Raw genomic sequence first — 14290 nt, 5'->3', positions numbered from 1 at the left:
GAAGCAGAACACTACTCATCGGGGGGTTTCAACTCCGAGAGCTGCGAATAGTCTGGTAAGCTTGATCTAGCCAGAGATACCAGCGGGAGACACCAACGAGAGCCTTCGATGAGCTTTGGATAAAAACTTGACACAGGGGGAGGGGCGAGTCAGTTTAATCCTCCTTTAGGGGGATTATTTCACTGTAGCGGTTAAGTTATCCGCTTCTCCATTGCTGCTACCAAACACCCGATTGGGACACAATCCTGTCCAATACGGTGAAACAAACATGCCCTTGGTTTCAAATAGAGACAATTGTGAGTAATTGAATGATAATTCGACACTGCAGATAAAATTAAGTAAAATCAAGCAACTTTAAAAATTATTAATTATATATATATATATTCATAAACATTCTTCTCTGTTTTTTGTCAATTTTAATGAATATTATTTTACCAAAAAAATTTAATGAATATTAATCCAATGTCATCGGGTGGGCTTGGAGTACCGATTGCATAGTTAAAATGCCAATTTTAATATTTAAATCTTATTATTATTATTTTTACATTTTTCGTTTACACATTTAGGTGGGAGCATTTTTTATTTTTTGAAATGTTTAGGTAGGAGAATTCAAATTTTGAATCTTTATAAGAGGTAATAGGTAATAGTTTCTTAAAGTTACAATCTTACGTTAAGTAATTTTCTAAAATCAAATCCGAAGCAAGAAATATACTTTATAAATTTAAATAATTTTTCATTACTTTGTTTAGGTGTCAATGTTTATTTTTTTTTAAATTCTTCAAATCTTATGAAATTTACAAAAGATTTAATAATAGAAAATTTTATCATATGGATATCCATATTTTATTAATATGCTTGATACTGTAGATTTTTGTATTTTTTTTACTGGATTATATGTAATTATCCTATTTTATTAAACTATGCTATTTTATATGTTAACAAGACTATTCAACAATATGTTGCATCTTTTAAATGTAAAAGTGAAACTAATCACGGGATTAAATTTAAGTCACCTTTTTTTTTTTTTTTCCTTTTATAAAATATGGAACAATAAAATGATTAGAGAAACGAAATATTTAATCAATTTTGCTAATTAGAAAATATTGTTAAAAATACTTTAATGGGTTTGTTTTTTTCGAGGCTTCCAGTTTCAAGGAAATTGCTTGAAAGGAGACACATGATGAAAGATTCTCGCAATGGCGGGCTCCTCTTATAATTCACTACCGCGTGACCACGACAACATGTAAAATATAGTTGGTATACCAGAGCTTAATTTCCAACTTTCTTTCTTTTTTTTTTTTTTTTTGTGGTGTTTACCAAGGAGAAAAGTGTTTAATAAATTATATTTTCTTTGATCTAAACATTACAGTGCCATCATATTTTGATCATCTTTCTTTATCCTTCTTCACTGAGGAGAGAGTTTCTGGATCTGGCATAAGTATGCTATTCATTCAAAAGCCAGCTAATTAGAAAACTTTAATTTAATTTTCATCGATAATTACTGTTTTACATGTGGATTTGCAGGTTATATTGTGAACATGGCCTCTTCTCCTTCTTCTTTTTCTTCAACAATCTCCCTTTTAAGAAAAATACGATGTGTTTATCAGTTTCAGAGTTAGGATACCCTGCAGAGGAATATACTTTATGAATTTAAGGGAATATTCCATTTAAATTTTTTAAATTGTTTTTAAAGTGTGTGAGTGAAATAATAAAAGAAGAAAATAAAATTGCTTGTAACCTAAAAGAAAATAAATAACATTTTAAAAACTATAAGAACCAAATTATATTTAAATCAAATTTAAATATATAAATAAAATTAATTCTAAATTTAAATAATTTCTCATTACTTTATTTAAGTGTCAATTCTTAATTTCTTTTAAATTCTTCAAATCTTATACAATTTATTAAAGATTTAACAATACAAAGATTTATCGACATCCATATTTCATTAAAATGTTCGATACCGTATATTATTTTACTGAATTATACGTAATCAACCATATTTTATAAAATTGCACTATTTTACATGTGAAAAAGACTATTTAATAATATGTTGCATTTTTTAAATGTAAAGGTGAACTAATCAAGGATTAAATTTGAGTCACCCAATTTTTTTTCTTTTATAAAATATGGAACAATCAATTCATTAGAGGAACGAAATATTTAAATAATGTAGTAATTAGAAATTACTGTTGAAAATACTTTTTTCGATCTTAGATCGTCCAGTATCAGTTAAGACTAGTGTTGAAATGCTTTAATGGGATCGTTTCTTGAGGCGTCCAGTTTCCGGGAGAGAACTTGAGGGATACACACGATGAAAGATTCTCGCTATGGTGGGCTTCTCTTATCATTCATGTAAATTTTCAGTCAATTTCCCATAAAATAATGTTTTTTTTTTTTTTGGCTGTCCCCTATGCCCCAACCCAAATGTCTCGAATCCGCGCAGCTGAGGCGCCGGCAGCGGCGCTCGACCACGCGAGCTAAGTACGCTTCGTGCCTTAAAATAATGTTTTTTTAATCTTGAAGCAGAAAGACATCACATATTTGATATGACAGTTCTGAGAAAAAGAGTATTCAAATGGGTTTATTAGAAAAATAAGGATATGCAAGCGTATATTCTTGAACTTTGTACAAAAACAAACAAACAAACAAGCACAACAAGATCAAAAAAAAGAAAAAAAAGAAAAAAAAAAGTACTTTATGTTGTATGTAGCAAAAGAACCTTAATTACTAGAGCTCTCTCCGTTGAACTAAAAATATATTTACAAAAATTTGTTCATCCTTTAATTTACTAATTCAACAAAGTTTTTTTTTTTTTTTTCGCAGTTTTAATGCGTCATGATACTCTATCCATCTCTACTACTTCATGGCACTCCATGATACTCTCTAGAGAAGGTTTTCAACCTTCAGCTTTTTGTCTGCCTCTATCAATCCCCTTCCAAACATCTTCCAAACTCTTCCCTCTGATCTTGTGCTGAAGCATCAATCACTCTAGCTCTTCTTTTGTCACAACAATCTTAACCCTCACTCTAGCTCTTCTCTTTCCTTTCTTCTTCTTCTTCCTCTTCTTGCTGATTCTGCTTCATTTTCATTTCTCTGTTTTCTGACTCTGTCTCCATATTTCAATGCATTTCCTCTGTTATCTCTTCCTTCACAAACCCATTTTCTCCGATTGATCTAGCTAGTATATAGTAAAGTGTAACTATTTTCTGATTAACTCTATCTCTGCCATTCTACACTGAAGAGAGAGTTTCTGATTAAGGTTTAATTTTCCCATCAAATTTTCCTTTTACTCGTGGATTTGCAGCCGGTTATAGCAAGCATGGCTTCTTCTTCTTCTCTTTCTTTTCAAGACAAGTACGATGTGTTTCTCAGTTTCAGAGGTGAGGACACACGCAATACATTCGCTAGCTATCTTTATGCAGCACTTTCAGCAAAGCAGATCTTAGCTTTCATGGATCACGAGCTCAAAAGAGGGGATGAAATTTCACCAACACTTAGCAAAGACATCAAACAATCCAAGTTTTCGGTGATCATTTTCTCGAAAAATTACGCTTCATCTGTTAGATTTTATGGATCTAAATATACATAATAAATTCCATTAATCATAAATCACTAACCTCCAAATGCAGCCATTGATAAATTAAATCTTTAATCCTGTAAAATAGAAAACAATATAAAGTAGTGCCTATGGACACACTACTCTCAAACCACTCTCAGATCTCTGAAAACCCTAATATCAAAATACCGTATGGTATTTTCTTTGTTTGCTTGCCTAGACCTTTTATACTCTCTGTAAGTCATACTTACCCATTAATTTTAACACACATAAAATACTAATAATTTAATAATATAATAATACTAGAAAAAATATGGGTAAGTCATTGGGTTTTTAAAGAGAGTTGGTCCTCCAGTCTATTGGGCCAACTGGAGTTTTATAGAGAGTGTGTGACCAAGGGCCCTACTACAAAATAATAAAATAAATCAGTCCCATTAGTGGCATAAATAGGTCCTGTAAGTGAGTAATTGATTATGCTAAGTCCATAAATATTAATTTATTCAACATTCTCCCACTTGGACTGCATAATCATCATCATATAAAATCCAAACTCACTTACTATATAATCTCCCAAACCATAATGCCATTTCATCCAAATATATAGTATACCGACAGGGCACAACAATATACTAGACTAGGCAGTAGAGATTCTCTCAGTAAATCTCCCAAAACATTATACCATTTCAACTGAGTACTTTGCATGCCATAAACTCAGTCTAGGTAGTAGAGATTTACCTAACCATGTGCAATCCTCAAACACACAAAACCATTTCATTCAAGCACATTGCATATCGATAGGATACAACAATATATCCAAACTAGGTAGTAGGGATTCACCATGGTATCTGTGGATCAACATACATATACATAGACTAATAGTCTCAATAGGCCTGTAAATACAAGGAACAATAATATGTATAATAAATCATCTCATAAATAAATAATGATCTACATACATCAATGTATTAAAATATTCAAAAAAATAAATAATACTCAACATGGATATTACTACAGAAAACATAACAAACTCCCACTGACCCACAGCAGTCTCAACTGTCTAACAATCCCATACGGGACACATGCTCCTCAAATATGCCTACCGGTAAAGCCTTGGTCAGTGGATCTGCCACCATGCTATAAGTCGGCGTGTGAATAACAGTAATGAGGCACTCTTCAACTTTCTCCTTTACCACAAAATATTTCACATCAATGTACTTCGAACCAGGAGTACCTTTTAAATTATTGGAGAAAGACACCACCGCAGTATTATCGCAATACATCATAATAGGCCTCTCAATGGAGTCAACTACTCCTAAATCACGGATAAAATTCCGTAGCCAAACTGCATGACGGGTAGCTTCATAACATGCCACATATTTTGCCTCTATAGTCGAGGATGCTGTCACTGACTGCTTGGCACTCCGCCAAGACACAGCACCTTCTGCCATGATAAATATATAACCAGTGGTAGATTTCTTATCATCCACACAACCTTTATAGTCTGCATCACTATAACCCACTACTTCAAGAAAGTTGATGCGACGATATGTCAACATATGATCTTTAGTACCCTGAAGATACCTAAAGACCTTTTTAACTACTTGGTAATGAATAGGATCGGGATTGCTTATAAATCTACCAAGCACACCCACAGCAAAAGCTATATCAGGCCGTGTACAAACTTGAGCATACATCAAACTACCCACTGCTGAAGAATAGCGAACATTCTTCATTGCCATCCTTTCTCTATCATTCTTGGGACATTGATCTTTAGAAAACTTTTCACCTTTCTTAACCGGTACACTTCCAGGAGAACAATTATGCATATCAAATCTCTTAAGGATTCTATCAATATAAGCTCTCTGAGATAATTGCAACACATAATTAGTCCTATCTCGAACAATCTTGATGCCCAAAACAAAAGAAGCCTCACCAAGATCTTTCATATCAAAATGGTTGCACAACATCTGCTTTGTCTCAGCTAATAGATCAGTGTCATTAGTAGCCAAAAGTATGTACAACATACAACACCAGAAATATAAAACTGCTCCCACTGACCTTCATATATATGCATCTATCAACAACATTCTCCTTAAAGACATTTTTGGTGACAACCTCATCAAACTTAAGATACCATTGTCTTTAAGCTTGCTTAAGACCATAAATAGATTTCTTAAGCTTACAAACCAAATTACCATTCCCTGTTTGTTGGAAACCAACTGGTTGAACCATATATACATCCTCATATAAATCACCATTCAGAAAAGCAGTCTTGACATCCATCTCATGCAACTCCAGGTCAAAATGCGCCACAATCGCCATAATGATTCTAAAAGAATCCTTTATGGATACAGGAGAGAAAGTCTCTGCATAATCAATTCCTTCATTCTGGCTAAACCCTTTAGCTACAAGTCTAGCCTTATACCTCTCCACTTGACCATTGGAATCCTTTTTAGTCTTAAAGACCCATTTGCACCCAATAGGCTTGCTACCCTCTGGTAACTCAACTAAATCCCAAACTCCATTTAATGCCATGGATTTCATTTCATCTTCCATTGCATCCAACCAAAAATTTGAGTTTGAACTGCTTATGGTCTCCTCATAAGTGACTGGATCTGAATCATCACTTATGTCAAACTCATGCTCCTGCAAGTAAATCTCATAGTCATCAGGAATAGCTAATCTCCTAGTCCTTTGTGACCTCCTCAAAGGTACATCAGCATCTGCAATAGCTGGAATATCCTGCTCTTCAACAATGAGTTCATTCTGACCAACTACTGGTTCATCAACTACTGGATCAACAATATCTCTATCAGGAACAACTATACTGGGAATGAAAACACTTTCTTCTCTAAATTGAGGCACCCTTGTTCCATTATTATCATTAAATCCAAAATCATCTTCAAAATAAATGGCCCTGTCTGATTCCATGATCCTGGTGGTGCGAGAAAGACAAAAGAATCTTGAACCCCTAGATCCTATACAATAGCCAACAAAATATCTACTAATGGTTTTAGGATCCAACTTCTTAATTTGGGGATTATAAATCCTTACTTTAGCTTTGCAACCCCATATTCGAAAATGGTGCAAATTAGGCTTTCTTCCTGACCAAGACTTAAAAGGTGTCTTAGGAATGGACTTACTTGGAACTTGATTCAAAATATAAGCCGCCGTCCTTAAAGCCTCTCCCCACAACTAATCTGGCAACCTAGAATTTGCCAACATAGACCGCACCATATCCAACAAAGTCTTATTCCTTCTCTCAGCTATGCCATTTTGCTGAGGTGTACCAGGCATCGTATATTGCGCATCAATGCCACACTCACGCAAATAAATAGCAAAAGGCCCTGGGTTCCTTCCAGTCTCATCATATCTACCATAAAACTCACCACCTCTATCAAACCTTACAGCTTTTATTTTCTTATTCTTTTGAAGCTCCATCTTTACTTTAAACTCTTTAAAGGCAACTAAAGAATCTGATTTCTCACGAATAAGCTCAACATGTCCATAATGAGAGTAATCATCAATGAAGGTAATAAAATATCTATAACCACCCAAAGTAGTTGGTGTAAAAGGTCCACATATGTCAGTGTGTATTAACTCCAAAACATCTCCACACCTAGCTAACTCATCCTTTTTTACCTTGGCAGTTAACTTCCTTATCACACATTCAACATAAGTCAACAGATCAGAGAAATCAAGATTAGGAAGTATCCCATCCTTCACTAACCTTTCCATTCTGTGCCTAGAAATATGTCCCAAACGTTTATGCCATAACATTGAGGAATTGTCATTAACTCTTGGGCGTTTGGAAGCAACAATAGGAGCAACAATAGAATTAACAGAGAAATTGAGACCATTATTAAATAAATAAAGCTTATATAAATTGCCACATAAAGTTCTAAAACCAACAACTTTACCATCATTAAATAATTCAACTTTGTTATTTCCAAACAAAAAACTATAACCTTGACTATCCAAAACAGAAATAGACAACAAGTTTCTTCTTATTGAAGGTACATAAGAAACTTCTTGCAACTCCAAAGCATATCCAGTGGCAAGCTTCAACTTGATTGTTCCCACAATGTTCACCTTCACTCTTGAGCTATCTCCATATAAACATGCTGCTCAAGATTGGTTGGGCCCCTTCGGCTTATCATCCCCTTTCTTCTCTTGCTTTCCCTTTAAGGTCCAACAGTCTATCTTATTGTGTCCAACTTTATTGCAGTATCCACACCTTCCATTGAAGTACTCTTTCCTTTCTCTAATCTGAAAAACACCATCCCTCGGCCCTTTAGGCTTTATACCAGAATATTTCTTCCTATTGGGGTTAAAACCCTGCCCAGGCTTGAAACCTTGTCCTGGTTTGAATCCTTGTCCCTTCTTTTGGAAAAACTTCTTGGACTTATCTACCTGATGTGAAACCATAGCAACAGACCTAGACTTACTTAATTTAATATCATCCTCTTCCTTGACAAGGATAGCAGTCAATTCCTCCAAGCTACAACCTTCTTTCTTAGTTTTCAAACTCGACCTTATATTATCAAACTGTGATGGAAGACTCCTCATTATAGAATAGGTCAAGAACTCCTCTCTAATGTCCATCTTAAGATCCTTCAGCTTATTATAATGGGGGGAAAGTAGCATAATATGGTCCCTTACTCCTTTAATATCATCATACTTGGTATTATTCAATAGATCCAAATAATGATGCTTCTCATTCACATCAAACTTGATAAACTTCTCTCATATCTCCTCAAGAAGTCCCTTTGCAGTATCCACTTTAGGAATACTAGCATATATGGCCTCATCCATGTAATTCTCCATCATTATCATACAGCACTTATTAGAGTGCTTCCAATCCTCATAAAGTTTCTTAACTGCTGCAGTACTCTCATCAGTCGGTATCTCTGGTGGATCTATCTCCAAAGCCAAATCCAATTTCATGAAGGTCAAATTCATAACTAAGGTTTTCTTCCATTTCTGATAATTTTTCCCATCCAATTTCATCATAGCAGTCATGGGCAGAAGGTTTGGGGTGCTACTAGCTGTAAAAATAGTAAACAACAAGACATTCAAAAATTTAAAACAATTCAATTACTATTTTCTAACTTCTCAACACAAAAACACAAACATAACTATCGCTTAAGGTCTTTGTAGCACTAAAGATACCCTTACGCGGCCCAGGGACAGTCAATCAAATAACAACAATCAAATGCATTGAACTGAATCAGCGACAGGGCAACTTAGAACCTGCAATACATGGCATTTAATTAACTTCCACTGCCATTCCAAGCGTTATACAAAGCAACTAAAACTACCGACAGGGTAGCCTAGTTACCCGTATAGACCCTGATTAATAAGTGGGAGAATAATAACATATTGGCAATTTCATGATATAGGTAAATAAAAGATAACCCATCCACTATGCCAACACACATTACATTGGTACATATGATGCAGACAAAATAAGTCTCACGGCAGGTGAGTACCTAAAATCCCACACTACTATACCAACTAGGTACAAAGCCTCTTTGGGTAAGCTCACACAATCCAATTTTCCAATCACAAATATTTAATTTAATTTAATAAAATTGGAATGTGATAATTAAACAAATAAATAAACAATAAACAAATAAATTGAACAATTGAATCATTAAATTAATTAATAAATAAACAACAAATAAATTAATAAAAAAAATAAAATATAAAAAAAATAAAGAGAATAAAAATAAATAAGGTTTTTTTTTTTCTTGGGGTAATTTAGGTTGCTGACGTCAGCAAAAGGGACGCTGACGTCAGCGTCTTCTTCACTGAGCCAGGTCGCACTTCCTGGTTAACAGGTCGCATGACCCGCTTCCCCAACCCGGTCGAAAAACCACAAAAATGCCCACCGTTTTCTTCAATTCTGGTGTCTATAGATTCCTTTCAGTGTAGAAAATATTATTCATGGATCAATTTGGCCTAAATACCCAGAAATTTTAAGACCGAATCATAATGAAATTCGGCCGCCGAACTCCATTTTTGTTTTCACCCAAATTAACTCAAAAATATTCCATTCAATCCATAAAAGAAATTCCACAAAGAACCCAGGTCACAATTCGAACTAAAAACAAAAAATTCACATAATTTGCACAAACTCAATATAAACCAGATATTGCGCAAGAGAAAAGAAATTAATCAATAAAATTCAAAATTAAAATTTGGATCTCCAAACAATCAATAGCCGCAAACACAAATGAATATCACATATTGGATTTCAGGAAACAAGCATGTAATAATAGAATCACGAGGACGAGAGAATAATTATAAAATAAATATCATGTCATCAATATACATGATGAAAGTTCAATGGCCGCATATCAATATAACAACAAATTTCAAAATAATTTATTATGCATATTAACCATGTGCTCTAATACCAATTGTTAGATTTTATGGATCTAAATATACATAATAAATTCCATTAATCATAAATTACTAACCTCCAAATGCAGCCATTGATAAATTAAATCTTTGATCTTGCAAAATAGAAAACAATATAAAGTAGTGCCTATGGACACACTACTCTCAAACCACTCTCAGATCTCTGAAAACCCTAATATCAAAATACCGTATGGCATATGTTTATTTGCTTGCCCTAGACTTTTTATAGTCTCTGCAAGTCACACTTATCCATTAATTTTAACACACACAAAATACTAATAATTTAATAATATAATAATACTAGGATAAATACGGGTAAGTCATTGGGCTTTTAAAGAGAGTTGGTCCTCCAGTCTAATGGGCCAACTGGAGTCTTATAGAGAGTGTGTGACCAAGGGCCCTACTACAAAATAATAAAATAAGTCAGTCCCATTAATGGCATAAATAGGCCCTGTAAGTGAGTAATTGATTATGCCAAGTCCACAAATATTAATTTATTCAACATCATCCACATGGTGTTTGGATGAACTTGCGCAAATCCTTGAATGCAAGAAAATAAGAGGGCAGATTGTTATTCCAATCTTTTATGGCGTAGATCCATCAGTTGTACGAAAGCAGACGGGGAGTTATGCAGTTTCATTTGCTGAACTTGAAGAGCGTTTCAGAGATAGAATGGAGAAGGTGCATCAGTGGAGGGCTGCTTTGACAGAAGTGTCTAATCTTTCTGGGTTGGATTCAAAGGAATTCAGGTAACTTCTCTATTCTACAATCATTAACTAAATTTCTTTAAATGAATGAAAAAAATAGAGAAAATTGATAAATTCCATTTTATGATGATGAAAGATATTAAAATATAATATAATAATAATGAAATGCAATCGATAAAAAAAAAACAAACTCGGTTTTCATTCTAGATTGGTAAGAACCGCAGTGAAAATATATAAATTGTGTAATTCAAATAAATAGATAAATATACTACTAAAGTTGCTCCATTTCCTTTTTCATATAAGACACTTAATGTATATCAGTTCTACTTTTTAACAATTATATTTTTCTTGATCATTTTTTTAGGCCTGAAAAAAAGTTAGTTCAAATAATCTTTGAAGACATTACAAAGAAATTGCCGAAATATCTTTCATCAAATATGCATACGAATGGGCACCTCACCCGAATTGAAAAAGAGATCAAGGAAATTGTATCAATATTATGCATTGGCACAGAAGATGCTCGGATTATAGGTATTTGGGGCATGGCAGGTATTGGTAAGACAACCCTTGCTAGTGCTGTAATTCAAAGATTGTCATATTTTCAATTTGAAAGTTCTTGCTTTCTTTGGAATGTTAGGGAAGAATATTTAAGGCGTGGGCCAGATTATATGAGAAAGAAACTTCTGTTTGACTTATTAGGGGGTGAATCTATTTTCAGTATGGATACCCCGTTTGCAGTATTACCTTTTATTTATAACAAATTCTGCCGCAAAAAGGTGCTCATTGTTTTAGATGGTGTGGATAGTTTAGACCAGTTTGAAGCTATAGTTTGACCATACGACCACTTTGCACCTGGGAGTAGAATCATTGTCACAACTAAAAACAAGCAAGTGCTAGAAATAAAAGAAGTTGATGATATTTACAAGCTTGTAGGGTTAAATGACATGGAATCTTTAGAGCTGTTCAATTTTTATGCTTTTGGAAAAGGTTCTCCTGCAAAAGATTATGAAAAGCTGGTAAACCATGTGATATGCTACGCTCATGGAAATCCACTGGCTCTTAAAGTCTTGGGTTCTTCCCTTTGCTCCAAAAGAACAGATGTATGGGAAAGTGCATTAAGTAAATTGAAAACAATTCCCCACAAGGACATTCTAAATGTGCTGAGAATCAGTTATGAGGGACTAGATAAAGGGGAGTAAAATCTGTTTCTTGACATTGCATGTCTGATTGATCAGCCTTTGTGATAACAGAATTGACTGCTCTTATTGATAAGTCTTTAATCGAAAGTCATATAGACAACAAGCTACGGATGCATGATTTGTTGCGGCAACTGGGTCAAACAATTGTTCGTGATGAACACATAGAACCTAGTAAACGTAGTCGATTGTGGGATGTTAAAGATGTTTGCCATGTCTTGGAAAAAAATATGGTAAGTGCTAATACGCCATTGATTTCTTTTAAAAATAACTAACATCTTCTTATAAATGAAACACTAGATCCAAAATTGTTTGCAAGAAAGAAAATTACCAAGTGTATATAAGAGTTCTTAATAGACATCCTTAATTATATTGTATCCTTAAATATATTAGTGTTCATTTGATTTTCAGGGAACCGCAGCAGTTAAAAGCATCTCATTCAATGTGTTTGAAATTAGTAAAGATGTAAAATTGTGCCATGCAGCCTTCTCAGAGATGCATAATCTACGAATTCTCAAAATTTGTTGTGACAATATTGGTAACGACAAGTTCAAACTGTACCTCCCCCAAGGTCTTGGTTCTTATCTTTCTGATAAGTTAGCATATCTTCGATGGGATTTATATCCTTTAAAATCTTTGCCATCAAATTTTTCTCCTGAAAATCTTGTTGAGCTGGTGCTACGTGGCAGCCATGTTCAAAAACTTTGGAATAATCATGAAGTTAAGGTATGCTTAATATATATGCTGTACTGTAATAAGATATTATGAACTTGCATACCAATAAACTTAACCATTTTTCTCCTTCTATTACAGTCTCTTCCAGTATTGAGGAGGATCGATCTTAGTTGTTCCAAGTTCCTCACTCAACTACCAGATCTGTCACAGTCTTCAAATCTGGAAAGTATAAATCTTGAAGGCTGTAAGAGCTTGGTTCAGGTGCTTTCATCTCTTCAAAATCTTGAAAAGCTTACATATCTAAATTTGAGAGGCTGCTCCAAACTTAGAGATTTTGAAGAGATATCAAAGAGAACAGAGGGGTTCCTGGATGTTGCAAGGTTAGGAGGCATTAAGAATCCTTTGAAGATTTTCACATATCTCAAACGTTGCATCCAAAGTTTTATAGGCAACTTAAATCTCTACTCATCTCCGGATCACATTTCTCAAAAGTTTGCACCCAATTTAAGATATTTAATTTTAAGGGAGACAGCAATAGAAACAGTGACCCCATCAATTGCGTATCTATCGGTTCTTGTTCAATTAGATTTGCGGGATTGTAAAAGACTTAAAAGTCTTCCAACAAGCATTTGTCATTTGAAATCTCTTGAATTATTAGTTCTATTGGGTTGTGCGAAACTGGAAACGTTTCCAGAAATCTTGAAGCCCATGGAACACTTGAGAGAACCTGCGTTAGATTTCTCGGGGATTCAAGAGTTGCCGGAGTCCATTGAAAATCTAGTATCCCTCAAAAATTTATCTCTAGGAAATTCCGAGGATCTTGAGTTTCTCCCCAACAGTCTATGTAACTTAAGGAACCTTGAGTTGATATGGCTTTGCTCCTGTTCAAAAATTCAAAAATTGCCTGCCCTTCCACCATCTTTGCCCGAGTTGGTGGTGAATGATTGTGAGAAATTGAAATCTATAGCAGAGATTCCATCCCTATGTTTGCGTTTGTCTGCAACTGGCTGCACGTCACTGGAGAACATTTGAAACTGGAGGGCTCCACTATTAGATCATCTGGCCGATGCCATTGTAGATATGGCATATAATGATGCTGTTGATTCAATTAACCTTTACGGGTGTGAAAAACTGGATCAGAATACACACAGCACCATGATAGCTGATCGTGCAGTAATTCAAATTTTGGCTCGTTTAAAATCTGGAACTGTATGTATATCTATTTCTCTTCATTTGCTGAGATGGTTTATTAATTTTTGAGCAAGTTGACTAATTTCCCATGTTCATGAAACAGCTCATGCGTGATAATACTATTTGCTATCCAGAAGATGAAATTTCAAAGTGGTTCAACCATCAAACTTGTGGGACCTCAATCAATAATATTGCGCTTTCTCCATATTGGAATAATGACGACTTCTTGATTTTGGCTTTCTGCATTGTTTTTCGTTGGAACAACAATGGCAAAAATGCACGGTTAAATATTGGTTGTGAATTGAATTTCAAAACAATCGATGGTGGTAGTCATTACGAATATGAACGTTGGAATTGGAGCAAGCATAACGAGTTTAGTTCCGATTACGTGCTCATATGGTATGAAACAAGACATTTTTTGGAATCTTGCAAAGAAATGGATGGACCAGATTGGCCCTTTACTTGTAGCACTGAAGCCTCTTTCCATGTCTATCGTATTTGTCATATTTTTGACAATGTCAATATCAATGGAAGTG

The 14290-nt window shown here is 34.4% G+C and overlaps 1 protein-coding gene across 1 annotated transcript; it reads left to right on the top strand.

Annotated features, from left to right (window-relative positions):
* The first annotated feature begins 3322 nt into the window (after positions 1-3322).
* On the top strand, positions 3323-13595 carry LOC125419052 (disease resistance-like protein DSC1). Its single transcript, XM_060817990.1, has 7 exons — positions 3323-3383; positions 10581-10734; positions 11057-11241; positions 11680-11811; positions 11928-12121; positions 12300-12614; positions 12702-13595. The coding sequence occupies exons 1-7, from the start codon at positions 3323-3325 to the stop codon at positions 13593-13595; spliced, it is 1935 nt and encodes a 644-aa protein (XP_060673973.1).
* Positions 13596-14290: the final 695 nt, after the last annotated feature.

Source organism: Ziziphus jujuba, chromosome 6, assembly GCF_031755915.1.
Source record: "Ziziphus jujuba cultivar Dongzao chromosome 6, ASM3175591v1".
Classification (NCBI taxonomy): domain Eukaryota; kingdom Viridiplantae; phylum Streptophyta; class Magnoliopsida; order Rosales; family Rhamnaceae; genus Ziziphus; species Ziziphus jujuba.
Note: the sequence above shows the minus strand (reverse complement) of the source record. Positions and strands in the feature narration are given on the sequence as shown.